Source organism: Dendrobates tinctorius, unplaced genomic scaffold (genome assembly GCF_039654945.1).
Source record: "Dendrobates tinctorius isolate UK_male_01 unplaced genomic scaffold, ASM3965494v1 ptg000012l, whole genome shotgun sequence".
NCBI lineage: Eukaryota > Metazoa > Chordata > Amphibia > Anura > Dendrobatidae > Dendrobates > Dendrobates tinctorius.
The window spans coordinates 4,335,536-4,353,435 of NW_027361680.1; the positions used below are offsets into that span (position 1 = coordinate 4,335,536).

General features: G+C 42.9%; 1 protein-coding gene across 3 annotated transcripts in view; it reads left to right on the plus strand.

Annotated features, from left to right (window-relative positions):
* The window catches only part of DUSP12 (dual specificity phosphatase 12), a 115,685-nt gene that overhangs the window by 18,592 nt on the left and 79,193 nt on the right, over positions 1-17,900 (plus strand). For all 3 annotated transcript variants that reach the window (XM_073557951.1, XM_073557953.1, XM_073557954.1), the window contains exon 2: positions 13,520-13,810. In XM_073557951.1, coding sequence (XP_073414052.1) covers positions 13,554-13,810 — 257 coding nt within the window. In that variant the 5' untranslated portion in view covers positions 13,520-13,553. The remainder of the gene's footprint in view (positions 1-13,519; positions 13,811-17,900) is intronic.

The window sequence follows — 17,900 nt, forward strand, 5'->3', positions numbered from 1 at the left end:
ACTGATAAAGATAGGCAGAAAAGTAAAAAAGGGGTGACTTAGTGTTCTTATTCCTGAACACCTGCTAACCAGTATAAGAAACACTAATTTGGCTAAGAGTGTGTGTACTACACTTTAATATGATCTAATGTGGCCTAGACAACTGTAAAGTGGAGTGTTTGGTGAACTTTATTTCCTTTTTTTTTTTGGGTGGGGGGAAAGGAAAGGATGTGACCAAAGTTTGAAAGCTATAGTATCACAAACTTTTTGGAGCGATTACAATGCAGGAAGCTAACCTACAATGCAATTGATGAGGCTCCAAAAAATAGGGTGATACTAGCCTGGCTGGCCCTGAAGGGCACAAGCCAGCAAAAAGGCTCCTCTATCTAACCCTATATAGTGTTTGCAACCAACCAATGACAATGGATGCGGTTGGAAGCACACTAATATAGGAGCAAAAATCTGGCTAAATTTGCTGCAAAAAAAGGACTATGTATGAGGCAGTGACGCACGCTGAGCGGACTACAGCTAGCTGTGGCTGTAGAACACACTGCAACGTGAGCTGCACTCACACACAGAGAGACCAATCAGACAGCCAAAAACAGTGCAGAGAAATGGGCTATAGCACTGAAAGGCTGCTGAAAGGCTCCGCTGTCCACTCCTTTAGTGTTTGCAACCAACGTATATGGTTACGTATGGAAGCACACTATACAGGAGAAAAAAAAGCAGCAATAAAAGAAAAATGTGTATGAGGCAGAGACACACGCTGGCCGGCCTATAAGCAGACGTGCCTGCAGGACACACTACACAGCGTGGGTCTGCACTCACACAGCCCTTGCAGACAGCTGTGAAAACAGCGCTGCTAGGGAAAAGCAAGCTACAGTGGTGGTTTATGTAGCCTGGATAAAGCACAATATTGTGTTTAGAATCGCTATTTCTAACTGTCCCTCACAGCCTTCAACAGCAGCCTGTCCCTAACTGAATTCACAGCAGAGTGACCAGAAATGGCGGCTGCAGCGCTTTTTATAGTGCATCATGACATCATTTCAGCAGCCAATCACAGCCATGCCAGTAGTTAACATGCCTACATGCCTAACAGGATATGCCCACACTTCTGAGGATCCCCATTGGCTGAATCAAATCGAGCGGGCTCCTAGCATTATGGGAACTTCCGATTCCGGTATTCGATATGAAAAAAGTATCAGAACTAAGTATCGGAATTCCGATAAAGCTAATATCGGCCGATACTTGCGGTATCGGAATGCTCAACACTACTCTTGAACAATCAATAGTCTCTACGGCATCAAGGGAGTCTGTGTGCTACAATATTGGTGAGTGTGTTTAAAGTTTGAGTAAACTTATATTAATAGTTTAATGCTTTTCTTATTAAGGGCTAATACAGACACAGCACTATTCTGAGTGATCATCGTTCAGAAAAATGCCCCCCCCTTGATTTCATTGGGTTTAAACACATGCAGTGTTTTTTGAAGCACAGAGTGAGTAAATCACTGCTTGCACTACTTTTTGATCTGCAATAAACGCCTTTATCACTATATAAAAAGCTGCCATCGTTTTCACTAGCGATTAAAAAGACTAATGCCTATATAGTGAAAACTCGGTAGAAATATGTGCCAAAACCGCAGCGTTTATCCGCAGACAGACAAAGCTGTGTGTGCATTAGCCCTAATACTCACTTTATATTAACAGTTATATCTCAAGTGTACTGTAAATCTTTATTTTTATTACCCATCTTCCTTATATAATATTAACTGTATTTTTCCTCACACAACAATGGCTGCTACTTCTCAAAGAACAGCATTTTATAATATATGCTGTTGCAATCCTTTTGAAAAAACTGGACACACAAGAAAAAAATCTTAGGCCGGTACAAGATTGGATGTTTCATATAAATCCATCAATCAATGCAGGCATGAAAATTTGTGACAGTTGTAGAAAGCAACTTGCAAAAGAGAAAAATGCTCAGCAGGCAGAAAATTTCGAAGAACCTGTAACTTCCAACACAGAGGATTTTATCAATCCTGATTTAACAATAGAGTACAGTCATATGTTAAAGTTTGGGCACCCTTATTAATGTTAACCTTTTTTCTTCATAACAATTTTGGTTTTTGCAACAGCTATTTCAGTTTCATATATCTAATAACTGATGGACTGAGTTATATTTCTGGATTCAAATGAGGTTTATTGTACTAACAGAAAATGTGCAATCGGCATTTTAGCAAAATTTGACCGGTGCAAAAGTATGGACACCTCAACATAAAAGTGACATTGATATTTCGTAGATCCTCCTTTTGCAAAAATAACAGCCTCTAGTCGCTTCCTGTAGCTATTAATGAGTTCCTGGATCCTGGATGAAGGTATTTGTGACCATTCTTGTTTACAAAACAATTCCAGTTCAGTTAAGTTTGATGGTCGCCAAGCATGGACAGCTCGCTTCAAATCATCCCACAAATGTTCAATGATATTCAGGTCAGGGGACTGGGATGGCCATTCCAGAACATTGTAAGTGTTCCTCTGCATGAATGCCTGAGTAGATTTGGAGCGGTGTTTTGGATCATTGTCTTGCTGAAATATCCATCCCCTGCGTAACTTCAACTTCGTCACTGATTCTTGCACTTTATTGTCAAGAATCTGCTGATACTGAGTTGAATCCATGCGACCCTCAACTTCAACAAAATTCCCGGTGCCGGCATTGGCCACACAGCCCCAAAGCATGATGGAACCTCCACCAAATTTTACTGTGGGTAGCAAGTGTTTTTCTTAGAATGCTGTGTTTTTTAGCCTCCATGCATAACGCCTTTTTGTATAACCAAACAACTCAATCTTTGTTTCATCAGTCCACAAGACCTTCTTCCAAAATGTAACTGGCTTGTCCAAATGTGCTTTTGCATACCTCAGGCGACTGTTTGTGGCGTGCTTGCAGAAACGGCTTCTTTTGCATCACTCTCCCATACAGCTTCTCCTTGTGCAAAGTGCGCTGTATTGTTGACCGATGCACAGTGACACCATCTGCAGCAAGATGATGCTGCAGGTCTTTGGAGGTGGTCTGTGGATTGTCCTTGACTGTTCTCACCATTCTTCTTCTCTGCCTTTCTGATATTTTTCTTGGCCTGCCACTTCTGGGCTTAACAAGAATTGTAACTATGTTCTTCCATTTCCTTACTATGTTCCTCACAGTGGAAACTGACAGGTTAAATCTCTGAGACAACTTTTTGTATCCTTCCCCTGAAAAGCTATGTTGAATAATCTTTGTTTTCAGATCATTCGAGAGTTGTTTTGAGGAGCCCATGATGCCACTCTTCATAGGAGAATCAAATAGGAGAACTACTTGCAAGTGGCCACCTTAAATACCTTTTCTCATGATTTGATACACCTGGCTATGAAGTTCAAAGCTCAATGAGGTTACAAAACCAATTTAGTGCTTCAGGAAGTCAGTAAAAAGTAGTTAGGAGTGTTCAAATCAAGAAAATGATAAGGGTGCCCATATTTTTGCACAGGTCAAATTTTGTTAAAATGAATATTGCACATTTTCTTTTAGTACAATAAACCTCATTTGAATCCAAAAATATAACTGAGTCCATCAGTTATTAGATATATGAAACTGAAATAGCTGTTGCAAAAACCAAAATTGTTATAAAGAAAAAAGGTTAACATTAATAGGGGTGCCCAAACTTTAACATATGACTGTATTTGAATAAGTCACTTTCTAACATAACAAAAAAAAGAATCCATTATCCAGGTTATTGCCCAAAAAAAAATAGAAAAAGTTACAAAAAAATTGACCCTTGAACTGGCAGGTGAAACAGTAAAAGGTGAAGGAAAAATGACACTGATTCAGAGATCATTCTGCAGCTTAAAGATAAATTTAAATCCACCCACAGCAGAAGTGAACAGTTCATGATACTGACTACACTACCGAAGAGTTGGACATGCAAAAGAATAGAAAATGAATTTAACGTTAGCAATAGAATGGCTAGAAAAGCCAAATCTCTAGTTGAACAAAAAGGTTTCATGTCTTGTCCTGATCCTAAACCAGGTAAAACATTAGATGAAGCTATAGTGGGTAAAGTGAAGAAAGATTTTTACAATAGTGATGAAGTGAGCCGAATTATGCCTGGCAAGAAAGATTGTGTGTCTATAAAAGTGAACGGTAAGAAAACTTCTGTGCAGAAGAGGCTGGTTCTTACCGACTTGAAAGAAACCTATGAACTTTTTAAAGAAAAAAAATTCCACTTCTGCCAAAATAGGATTTTCAAAATTTGCTGACCTGCGACCGAAGACTTGTGTCCTGGTTGGCGGTAGTGGTACACACTCAGTATGCACAATACACCAGAACACTAAGCTCATGATTGAAGGGGGTAAGCTGAAAGATATTCAGATTGGCGAGTCCAACCTTGGCAATTACGAAGTATGTCTGTCTCAAATATTGTGTCCAGAAAAGAGTTGGAGTTATCTCAATATTTGCAAAAATGTCCTTCAGTATTGGCTCTCAAAGAAAAAATATTAAATTATTTTGAAGAGGCTATGGTAGATAATATAACTTATAAACAGTGGATATCTGTTGACAGATGTACTTTTGACACGGTTTTTAAAAGTGCAGAACTTTTTGTGTAGAATGTTTTTGTGAACAGCTGATAGTCCTTAAGAAGCACTCATTTATAGCTCGCCAACAGTCTGACTGCTACAATCACCGCAAAGAAAGCATCAAACAGAATGAGGCAGTAAAAAGCTTAGACTTTTCAGAGAACTATTCCTTTGTTGTTCAGGATGAAGCACAGTCATTTCACTGGAACAATGAACAAGCAACTGTGCACCCTTTTGCAATCTATTACAATGAGAATGGAGAAATAAAGTACAAAAGTGTAGTTATGATATCTGAGTGCTTACTTCATGATTCAATAGCTGTTCATTTGTTCCAAAAAAATTGATTTCAGTGATAAAAACAGACATCCTACCAAGTTTGAGCAAGGTCTACTACTTCTCGGATGGCTCTTCTGCACAGTATAAAAACAAGAAAAACTTTATAAATGTATGCCATCACAAGAAAGACTTTGGAGTGGAAGCTGAACGGCACTTTTTTGCCACTGCTCATGGCAAAGGTGTATGTGATGGTTTAGGAGGCACCGTGAAACGCCTTGCAGCCCGGGCTAGCCTCCAGAGGCCATATTCAGACCAAATCTTAACACCCATGCAACTTTTCAAATGGAGTGAGAAAAATATTCTTAACATCCAGTTCATGTATTGTACAAACCAGGACTACAAAGAGGAGGAGAGTTTGTTAAAGCATCGGTTACAGGAAGCAGAACGCATCAAAGGGACTCAGCAATACCACATTGTCATTCCATGTAGTGAAACAAATAAAAACAAGGATTTTTTTCATTCAGCAAAGACAGTGAAGTGCATGAAGTGGTAGAAGGCGGCACAATGGATGACATAACTGATTATGTGACCTGTGAATATGATCGGCACTGGTGGCTGGCTACTGTACTCTCCAAAAATTGTGAAAATTAAGAAGTAGAAGTGACTTTTTTGCATCCTTCTGGCCCAGCGCCATCCTTTGTGTATCCAAGAAAACCAGACATTTTAAAAGTTAACAAAAATCAGATATTAACTCAGGTGGAGCCCAACACCATGACCGGCCGCACATACTCTGACACAAAAGGAAATGGCCATTGCTAGTAAGCGCTTATGGACCAGATTACATTTCACCCACTAGAAGGGACAAATTGATGATAAAAGGCCAGTTTAAAAATGTACTATTAATTGTTTGATTAGTTCATATTTTATAGAACGAGGATTTAACTACTGTACTATTCTTCTTAAACACTTCATAAATGACATGTTTAGTGATGAATTGTTACATGTATAAATAGGTGGTAAAATATTGGTTCTTTTAATCTTGTTTTTAACATATAATTTGGATGAGACCACTTAGAAAATCAACTTGAGGATATGATCACCTTTTTTCTTTTGGTTCAATGTATTCAGGTTGAAAATGCTGAGCAAGTTGTGATATGATTAAGATGGATTTATTCTGGCACTTCGGGATTTGTTTTTTGTGTTTCTTTATTGTTACATATAAATGTTGAGTTCAATACGCTGTAATTTGAAAAGAAAAAAGGAATAAATTCACAAACCTAAAATCAGATGATTCAAGGCTTAAGAAAAAAATACAAATTTGATAGGTCCCAAGTTGAATCCCTGTACAAATATAAACAAGAACACAAGTAACGCACATGCATTTTTTCACCATTTTAAAACATACCGTATTTTTCGGACCATAAGACGCACTTTTTTCTCCCAAAATTTTGGGGGAAAGTGGGGGGTGCGTCTTATGGTCGCAATGCACGGTACCTGGTGCGCTGGTGGCAGTGGGCGAGGCTCTGCGGTGCGGTGGTGGCAGCGGGCGGCGCTCTGCGGTGCGGTGGTGGCAGCGGGCTGTGCTCCGGTGCAGGGGCGGCGGCTCAGCCGGCGTTTCTTCGCAGCCCGGAGGCCCCCGCACACCCCTTGCTGGGCGCCGCCATGTTGCGGTGGCCTCCGGGAGCATGGACGCCTGCAAGATGGCCGCCGGACCGGGGACAGCGCATGCGCAGCTTCAGATCTCGTCCCGAGATCTCGGCACGAGATCTGAAGCTGCGCATGCGCCGTCCCCGAACCGGCGGCCATCTTGCCGGGGTCCATGCTCCCGGAGGCCACCGCAACATGGCGGCGCCCAGCAAGGGGTGTGCGGGGGCCTCCGGGCAGCGAAGAAACGCCGGCGGAGCCGCCGCCCCTGCATCGGAGCACAGCCCGCTGCCACCACTGCACCTCAGAGCGCCGCCCGCTGCCACCACCGCAGAGTCCACCTGCCCCTGCCTCAGCTGCCCCTGCCTCAGCTGCCCCTGCCACAGCACAGCTGCCCCTGTCCACCTGCCCCAGCACAGCTGCCCCTGCCACAGCTGCCCCAGCACAGCTGCCCCTGCCCCAGCACAGCTGCCCCTGCACAGCCCACCAGCCCCAGTGCAGCTGCCCCAGCACAGAGCCGCCGCCACCGCACGAGCCTGGACCACTGAATGACCCCTGTGACTACTTCTCCACCTGTGCCGGATCCCTTCCCAGGTAAGCTGAATTCGGACTGTAAGACGGACCCCCATTTGACACATTATTATTTTATTCCCTATTTTCCTTCTGAAAATTGGGGTGCGTCTTATGGTCCGGTGCGTCTTATAGTCCGAAAAATACGGTACTTTTTTTTCACAATTGCGCATCAAAATTATGAATTTGATTTCACAAAAACAAAATGTAAAGAAACATAGTCTTGTGACATATCAAATGAAAGCCATTACCGTTCTGAGAAAAATGATGCCTCTCCCACCTTTGTATCTTAATTCTAGCCCAAGATATGATAAAAAATGTAAAGCCATACCAGGCCAAAATTTGCTCTTTTTCACAACTTTAGAAGTCTGTAAAAAATTAACTGTTGAAGAAAAAAATTCAAAACTTTTAATTTGTAATGAACTAAACTTGTACTTCATAAAAACAAAAAATAAAAAAAAAACTAAAGACGTCAGGTAAAAAAATAATAATTTTTGGATCACTTGATATGGAATGACCCATGGAGGGCCATGGGGGGTGCATTAAATTGCATGGAGTGCATTGGGGGGTGCATTATATCGCATGGGGGTGCATTACATTGTATGGAGGCGCATTATATTGCCTGGAGGGCCATTGGGGGCGCATTATATTGTGTGTAGCGCATTATATTGTATGGGGGCCGTGGGGGGTGCATTATATTGTATGGAGGGCCGTGGGGGGTGCGTTATATTGCGGGCAGCGTGTTATACTGTATGGAAGCAACTATACAGTGTGAAGATTTGTGTGTAGTCTTTCATACTGTATGGAGGACTGTGTGGGGGTCATTATATTGTATGGAGGCTAGTGTGGGTCATTATACAGTATGGAGAGATGTGGGGCTATTATACTGTATGTAGACCCATTGTACATTTCATGGAGGGCTATGTGGGGGTTACAGTTGGGGGAACATTCAATGTTTGGGCCACCATACTTTTCCTTTGGGGTACATTAAGGTCATTATACTATGCATATGGAGAAATTCATCTTGGGGTTTCATACTATAATTGGGGTGCACTTTTTTGACATCATACTTTGAGAGGCATTGAAAGAGGAATTTAGGACTTCAGCAGGAGTAAAAATACTTTCTAAAGGCTGTAAAGTTGTGAAATATGCTCTTCTATAACCCCGACAAATATATGCCCTTTTCTGTTTGTCTTGGGATCTCTTGTTACAATTCTTCCAACTTAGGGGTCACTGCTCCAAGTGCTCCTATCACCACTAGATTCACTGTTGCCTTCATCTTCCACATCTTTTCCAGTTCTCCTTTGAGGCCCCGGTATTTCTCCAGCTTCTCATATTCCTTGTTTTTTTCCGCAGCATGTCAATTCTTTTTGCGGATCTGCAGCATTTCTGCACCCATTGACTTTCATTGAGTTAGGCACATCCGCAGCAAAACCGCAGATGTAAACAAGATCTGTGGATTTGCTGCGGATGTGGGTGCGAGAAACACTGCAGATCGGGAGGAGGGAAGTGTGTGGGCGGAGACTGTGTGCGTGGCACTGTGTATGTGTGTGCGGGGGTCTGCGTGTGTCCCTGTGTGTGTGTCTGTGTAAGCAACCATTGTCTGATGGGGCTACTGCTCCCATCCGGCTATGAATGCTCACAGTGATTGTGTTGCCGATGATGGGAAAGTAGTCCCATCAGACAATGCATGTGTTCAGTGGTAAAAAAAACATATAACATACATTACAGACAGTACTTACAATGTATAACAGAGTACATGCTCACCAATCACCTAGTCCCCGAAGCCCTCGATCTCCTGTAATAAAATTAATAAACAAACCTATACTTACCATTCTGCCATAGTCCAGTTAATTACGAGTGTTCCACAACGATCTCCCGTGTAGAACACTGACATCAGGCGATGTCTGTGCTCTACAGGGGCTCCCGTGATGAACTGACAGGCGGAGGTAATCCTCCACGCTGTATCACTCAGCCGCTGCCGAGAGAGAGGTCACCTGAGTTAATTCTCTCACCGGCAGCGCTGTGTGAGAAAATTCCCACACAGCATTGCCGTAAAGTTGAGAGCCTGAACTCTGGTAACCCCTTCAGTGATGCACTGCAGGAGCCATTATCTCCTGTCAGTGTGACACTGGAGGCACTGTAGAGCAGTGATATCACCCGATATCACTGTTCTACAGGGGAGATCGTCGTGGAACACTCGTTATTAATTGGACTACTTCGGAACAGGGAGTATACTCTTGGTTTATTATTTTTTGCAGGTGATCAATGGCTTCGGGGAATTAGGTGTGGCTGTAAGTATGGTGAAATTAAGATTATTAAAATACTTTTTTTTGGCTTCATGTCTTTATTTAACTCTTTCCCTACTATAGGATTAGTAATGGGTAGACATCTTATTGATAACTGTATTGATAACATGGATTTTATTCTTCCCATTGAGCTGGCTTTTTAGGACCTGTCTCACCCTTTGATGGTATTTGGATGTTGCTACTTTCCTTGCCTCCTCATCATGGTTACCATATCCCTATGGGATGGGATACCGAAGTACTTGTAGCATGTCTGTACATCTGCTATGTGCCCTGCTGGTAATTCCACTCCATCAGTCTTGACTACCTTGCCTCTCTTTATTACCAACCGGCCGCAATTCTCCAGTCCGAAGGACATCCCGATGTCTTCACTGTAGATCCTTGTCAGGTGGATGATTGAATCGATGTCTCGTTCGTTTTTCGCATACAGCTTCATGTCATCTATGTAGAGGAGGTGGCTGATGGTGCTTCCACTCTTGAAATTGTATCCATAGCCAGACTCTGTAATTATCTGACAGATGAGGTTCAAGCCTATGCAGAACAGCAATGGGGACAATGCATCACCTTGGTATATGCCACGTTTGATCAAAGTATATAGCATCACAAAATAAGAGTATATCAATACGTGTGTGTGTGTGTGTGTAAAAAATAAATGTGCTAGTTGTCTTGAGTTGATAGATATATAGATATCCATATATCTCTCTCTATGTATGTATATGTGTGTGTGTGTATGTGTGTATATATATACTGCTCAAAAAAATAAAGGGAACACTAAAATACCACATCCTAGATATCACTGAATGAAATATTTAAGTTGCAAATCTTTATTCATTACAGAGTGGAATGCTTTGAGAACACTAAAACATAAAAATGATCACTGTAAATCAAAATTAATATCTCATGGAGGTCTGGATTTGGAATGATACTCAAAATCAAAATGGAAAATCAAATTACAGGTTGATCCAACTTCAGTGGAAATGCCCCAAGGCAAGGAAATGATGCTCAGTAGTGTGCAGCCTCCACGTGCCTGTATGACGTCCCTACAATGTCTAGGCATGCTCCTGATGAGGCGGTGGATGGTTTCCTGAGAGTTTTCCCAGACCTGGACTAAAGCATCTGCCAACTCCTGGACAGTCTGTGGTGCAACGTGACATTGGTGGATGCAGCGAGACATAATGTCCCAGATGTGCTCAATCGGATTCAGGTGTGGGGACCTGGCGGGCCAGTCCATAGCTTCAGGCTGTGTGCTCATGTAAGCGGTTTTTTTTTCGCGTTTTTTAAACATTTTTACCGGCATAAAAGCTTAAAAATCGCTTAATAGAAGCATCCCATTCATTTTAATGCATTCTGCACTTTTTGTGCATATTGATGCATTTTTTCCGCGAAAAAAAGCATTGCGGTAAAAAACGCAGCATGCTCATTAATTTTACAGAAAAAGTCCATGTTTTTAGCTATTCTCTATGAGACTGGGGACGCGCGGAAAAAACGCATCAAAAAGTGCGTTTTTAGCGCGGAAGAAACCGCACGTTTTCTGGTAAGGAGTCCGGTTTTCATGCAGAAATTTTCTGCATACGTGGGCACATAGCCTCAATGCCTTCATCTTGCAGGAACTGCTGACACACTCCAGCCACATGAGGTCTGGCATTGTCCTGCATTAGGAGGAGCCCAGGGCCAACCGCACCAGCATATGGTCTCACAAGGGGTCTGAGGATCTCATCTTGGTACCTAATGCTAGTCACGCTACCTCTTGCGAGCACATGGAGGGCTGTGTGGCCCTCCAAAGAAATGCCAACCTACACAATTACTGACCCACTTCCAAACCAGTCATGCTGAAGGATGTTGCAGGCAGCAGATCGCTCTCCACGGCGTCTCCAGACTCTCAGTCTGTCGCATGTCCTCAGTGTGAACCTGCATTCACCTGTGAAGAGCACAGGGCGCCAGTGACGAATTTGGTAATCCCGGTGTTCTGTGGCAAATGCCATGCGTCCTGCACCGTGTTGGGCTGTGAGCACAACCCCCATCTGTGGGGGCACTCAGACCATCCTCATGGAGTCGGTTTCTAACCGTTTGTGCAGACACATGCACATTTGTGGCCTGCTGGAGGTCATTTTGCAGGGCTCTGGCAGTGCTCCTCCTGTTCCTCCTTGCACAAAGGCGGAGGTAGCGGTCCGGCTGCTGGGTTGTTGCCCTTCTACGGCCCCCTTCACGTCTCCTGGTGTACTGGCCTGTCTCCTGGTAGCGCCTCCTGCCTCTGGACACTACGCTGACACACAGCAATCCTTCTTGCCACAGCTTGCATTGATGTGCCATCATGGATGAGCTGCACTACCTGAGCCACTTATATGGGTTGTAGAGTCCGTCTCATGCTACCACAAGTGTGAAAGCACAACCAAAATTCAAAAGTGACCAAAACATCAGCCAGAAAGCATTGGTACTGGGATGTGGTCTATGATCCCCACCTGCAGAACCACTCCTTTATTGAGGGTGTCTTGATAATTGCCCATAATGTTATGAATGAGTCACCGAGGAGGAAAAACAAGCTAAGCCACAGGAAACCAGAGAGGTTGGTAACTAAGCGGATTGCAGACCCCTGATCCTATCCACACAACTAGCAGTAGCCGTGGAGCGTACCTACGATGATCCTAGACGCCTCATCACAGCCGGAAAACTAAATAAGCCTAAAGCAAGAAAAGAGGAAAACTAAACTGCCCCAGAGCAGACCCCAAAGCAATAGACAGCCCCCCAAACCTGTATTGTCGGTGAGACAAGATGAAAACACTCACAGGCAGAAAAGTAGGCTGAGCAAACGATGGGGCCCACACTAACTAGAAAGGACAGAAAAGGAAAGATGCTGTCTGCAATCACGCACAAAACCCTGCCAAAAAATGTCCAACACTTTCTGATAACAAAACCCCTGAAGTCCAATTCCCTATATCAGCACTCTGGTATATTCTGAAGACAGCAAAAAGAGACCAATCTGATTAGGGACAAAACGCAAACTGGCATAAACAGAGACATAAGAATGGAAATTAAGCACAGCACCAGCAGGGGCTAGCTGGCCACAAAAACTGAGTAAACCAGACCAAATCTCATGTGAAAAAATAGCAGAGCACACTTCGCTTGAGAAGGCAGGAACAGAACTGGAAACCAGAACCTCAGGGCAGGAAAATCACCAGCACAAAATTAGGGAGTCGGCTGTCTTAAATCCAGTCAGAGACTCCTGATGTCCACTCACAGTCCTCCTCCTCAGGTGGCAGGTCTCTGCCATTTAGATCAGCTTCATTACCTACTGTCACCACTAGAGGGAGCCCGGATGGAGAACTCACGACTCCTCTGTCAACACAGCCAGCTCCACCACCCTCACCAGAAGCCAGAGGTAAACCAGAAAATGAGTTCACAACACCATAATTTCCATCTGTTGTCTATTCCATTTGCACAACAGCATGTGAAATTGATTGTCAATCAGTGTTGCTTCCTAAGTGGACAGTTTGATTTCACAGAAGTTTGATTTACTTGGAGTTACATTCTGTAGTTTAAGTGTTCCCTGTATTTTTTTTTTGAGCAGTGTAAAACACTGTTACCCGCTGTTTACCTAGGATACCAGCTCCCAGCGCGAGCATGCTGGTATCCAGGGTACACAGCGGGTAACTAAGCTGCGCGCTTAGTTACCCGCTGTTTAACCTGGATACCAGCTCCCAGCATCTGCTTACAGCGCTGGGAGCTCGCTGATCGTTGGTCTCCCGCTGCCACACGTAATGATGTGTGCTGGCCAGCAGGACACCAACGATCAAAAAATGGCCCAGGACATTCCTGCACGATCAGCGATACCCGGGGGGGGCGGTCGCTGATGCGTGCCACACACAGCGAGATCGCTGTTGCGTCACAAAATCGGTAACGCATCTTGCTGGCGATCTCGCTTAGTGTGAAGTACCCTGAAGACAAGTACTAAGCAGGTAGCACCCTGTAGATGGTATCACACCCTGTGGACTATGGAAGTGCAGGATTTGTACATACTGTACATATCCAGAGAAGGCTGTGAGAACGCAAATGTGAGCAGAAATGTATTCCTAAATTATGTATGAATCAAATGTGTCTCTCTTTATTACTTTCACACATTTTTCATTCTAATTTATTTTTTGCAGGATAACCTTTTTTCAACTGAGCTGTAACTACAAGATGATTTGTGTTCTGCCAGGCCTGTACATTGGCAGCGTCAGTGATGCCACAGATGTACCGTCCTTGCAGGGTGCTGGCATTTCTTACATACTGACCATAGACAACACAGAGCAAAATGACCAGCAAGGCTCATTTCGGAAGAAGTTTATTCATCTTTTGGATGATTCCAGTGCCGATCTTCTAAGCCATTTACCGGAGTGTTTAGAGTTTTTAAAAGATGCTCTTAAATACCCAGGATCATGTGCGCTGGTGCATTGGTAAGTGGCGGAAATGTGCAAATACCCTTTAGTAATTGCTAGTAATATGTTAATGGCGTTTTCTGGAGTAGCCCACTTTCTTGTAGCCATAAGCTGTAAATGTAATAATAATAATTTTTATAGCGCCAACATATTCTGCAGCGCTTTACAGTTTCAAAACACAAGTCATTATTCACAGGCCAATTAACCCCTTTACCTCCAAGGGTGGTTTGCACGTTAATGACCGGGCCAATTTTTACAATTCTGACCACTGTCCCTTTATGAGGTAATATCTCTGGAACGCTTCCATGGATCCCGGTGATTCTGACACTGTTTTCTCGTGACATATTGTACTTCATGTTAGTGGTAAAATTTCATTCATATAACTTGAGCTTATTTGTGGAAAAAAAAGGAAATTTGGCAAAAATGTAGAAAATTTAGCAATTTTCCAACTTTGAATTTTTATGCCCTTAAATCACAGAAATATGGCACACAAAAATCTTAAATAACATTTCCCACATGTTTACTTTACATCAGCATAATTTGGGAACCATTTTTTTTTCATTAGGAAGTTATAAGGGTTAAATTTGACCGGCGATTTCTCATTTTTATAACACCATTTTATTTTTAGGGATCACATCACATTTGAATTCACTTTGAGGGGTCTATATGATAGAAAATACCCAAAAGTGACTACATTCTAAAAACTGCACCCCTCAAGGTGCTCAAAATCTCATTTAAGAAGTTTATTAACCCTTTAGGTGCTTCACAGGAATTTTTTGAATGTTTTAAAAAAAAAAAAATGAATATTTAACTTTTTTTCACAAAAAAAAATTACTTCAGGTCCAATTTTTTTATTTTACCAAGGTTAACAGGAGAAATTGGACTGGAAAAGTTTTTGTGCAATTTCTCCTGAGTACGCCGGTACCTGATATGTTGGGGGAACCACTGTTTCGGCGCATTGGCAGAGCTCAGAAGGGAAGGAGCGCTGTGTGACTTTTTCAATGCAAAATTGGCTGGAATTCAGATCAGACCCCATGTCACATTTGGATGTGCCTGAACAGTGGAAACCCCCCACAAGTGACCCCATTTTGGAAACTAGCCCCCCCCCCCCAAGGAACTGGATATGTGGTGAGAACTTTGAACCCCCAAGGGCTTCACAGAAGTTTATAACGTACAGCCGTACAATTAAAAAATCATATTTTTTCCACAAAAATGACCTTTTCATCCCCAATTTATTTTCCCAAGGGTAACAGGACCCCAAAAGTTATTGTGCAATTTGTCCTGAGTATGCTGATACCCCATATGTGAGGGTAAACAACTATTTGGGCGCATGGCAGAGCTCGGAAGGGAAGCAGCGCCATTTTTTGGCTGGGATTGAGATCGGACTCCTTGTTGCGTTTGGAAAGCCCCTGATGTGCCAAAACAGTGGAAACCCCCCCACAAATGACACCATTTTGGAAACTAGACCCCTCCAAGGAACTTATCTAGATATGTGGTGAGAACGTTGAACCCCCAAGGGTTGCACAGAAGTTTATAACGTACAGCCGTAAAATTAAAAAATCATGTTTATTCCACAAAAATGATCTTTTCACCCCCAATTTATTTTCCCAAGGGTAACAGGACCCCAAAATTTATTGTCCAATTTGTCCTGAGTACGCTGATATCCCATATTTGGGAGAAAACTACTGTATGGGCACACGTCGGGGCTCGGACAGAAAGTAGTGACGTTTTGGAATGCAGACTTTGATTGAATGGTCTGCGGGTGTCATGTTGCCTTTGGAGAGCCCCTGACGTGCCTAAACTGTGGAAACCCCCCACAAGTGACCCCATTTTGGATACTAGATCCCCCCCCCCCAAGGAACTTAACTAGATGTGTGGTGAGCACTTTGAACCCCCAAGTGCTTCACAGAAGTTTACATAGAGCCATAAAAATAAAAAAATCAAAATTTTTATTTTCCCAAAGGTAACAGGAGAAATCGGACCCCAAAAGTTGTTGTGCAATTTGTCCTGAGTACGCTGATACCCCATATGTGGGGGTAAACCACTGCTTGGGCGCATGGCAGAGCTTGGAAGGGAAGGAGCACCGTTTGACTTTTTCAACACAGATTTGCCTGGAATTGAGATCAGACGCCATGTTGCGTTTGGAGAGCACCTGATGTGCCCAAACAGTGGAAACACCCCAATTCTAACTCCAAGCCTAACCCCAACACACCCTTAACCCTAATGGTAAAATGGAAATAAATACATTTGTTTTTTAATTTTATTATTTTTCCCTAACTAAGGGGGTGATAACGGGGGGTTTGATTTACTGTTTATAGCGGGTTTTTATGTTTGGCAGCTGTCACACACTAAAAGACGCTTTTTATTTTATTTAGGGATTTTTTTATAATTTAATAGGGTTAATAGAGCATTGCAGTAGTCCAGGTGGGCGTGGATCAGGGCGACAGGGTTTTTGTTGTTTCCATGGTGAGAAAAGGGCGGAATCTAGAGATGGTCTTTAGGTGTAAGCTGCAAGAGATTGGTGTGAAACATAACACCCAGACAGTGCACCGGCTGCCGGGGTGTTATTATGGTGCCACCCACGGAGAGGGAAATGTCAGATTTATGGAGGTTGGTAGACAGTGGGAGCAGTAGTTGTTCATTTTTTGAGAGGTTGAGTTTCAGATAGAGAGCGGACATGAATGTACATTCTACTACTTTCCTCCACCACACATCTGCTGGCTCCTCCAATGTCCTGTGTGATGATAAGTCCTTAACATGTAACTTTCCTGTGTTCATGTTCTTCTTCCAATGTCCTGTGTGATGATGTGTCCTTAACATGTAACTTTCCTGTGTTCATGTTCTTCTAAGTCTATCAATGTTTAAAACATTTTGGCTCCAATTCCTCAAAGTCTTTATGGCAGAAAATTGGTGTAAAAAAACACTTAGGCTAAGTTCACACTGGGCATTTTTTGCAGCGCTTTTTATGCTAATTTTCAGCTGTGTTTTACAGTACCAGCAAAGCCTATCGGATTTCAGAAATCTCATGCACACACAGTTTTTTTTGTAATCAGTATTTTGTGCTTTGCATGTTTTTTTTGGATATGGATCATGTCACTTTCAACGTTTTTTCAACGTTTCACCTATTGACTTGAATGGGTGGTGAAAAAACGCACCAAAAACACAGGTGTCATGTTTTGCAGTTTTTTGTGTGGCAAAACCTCATTCTTTGGAATAGGACTTTTTTCTCAATATTAAACTTTATCAGCATGTGCAAGAGACAAATCTAGCATGCCAAAACTGCCGCAAAAAATGCAAGAAAAAACAAGGAAAACCTGCTTTTTTTCCTGAAGCTTCTTTCCTGCCAAGAGATTAGGTTTTGCTGCTGAAAAAACGGCTAGTGTGAACTTACCCTTAATTCACTTCAAAATGACTCTTAGAGACTCTGCGGCATTGGTCAGAAGGGGCAGAGCTGGCTACGCCCAGTCATCAAATTTATCAGAAATGTTACTACTGTTTATAGCCCGCCACTGATGAGATGTGCTGGATCCATTAACTTGCGTGCACCACGGGTGGAAAGGGGGGCTTTGTGTTAGATTAACCTTCCTCTTCGACATACATTTCTAATGTGTCACCATATGTGGTGTCATCTATTCTACTGCCGCTGCCTCCCTCTGTAAGATCAGCGTCTTGTTTTGTTCATCTCCAATATCGCTGCCACATAGGCATTGGGAACACTTTAAAATGCCGGAACCATTCCTTACCTGCCTTTCTCTGCCACAGGATGGACATAACACTGTCGTCATCGGAGCTGGTCCATCCTACATACATGAGAAGGCATAGGAGGTGGTCCATGCCTCTGTGGAGGGCTTTAGTCCTGGTAATATTGGTGAATTTGGTTCACGTGCCAGACTGAGAGGAATCTACATGTCATCCATGAGTTTCAAATTAAAGATCAGTTTTCTATCTAGGGGTACGGCATGTGTTCACTTCTTTGGATCTCTGGAGGTGCCCAGGGGACATCTGATTTATTGTACCCTGGGTTACCACGCTTACAGACTATTGTTATTATGCATTAGAAATGTATAAACATCTATAGAGTGAACTCAATAATCCCAGGCCCTGCTGT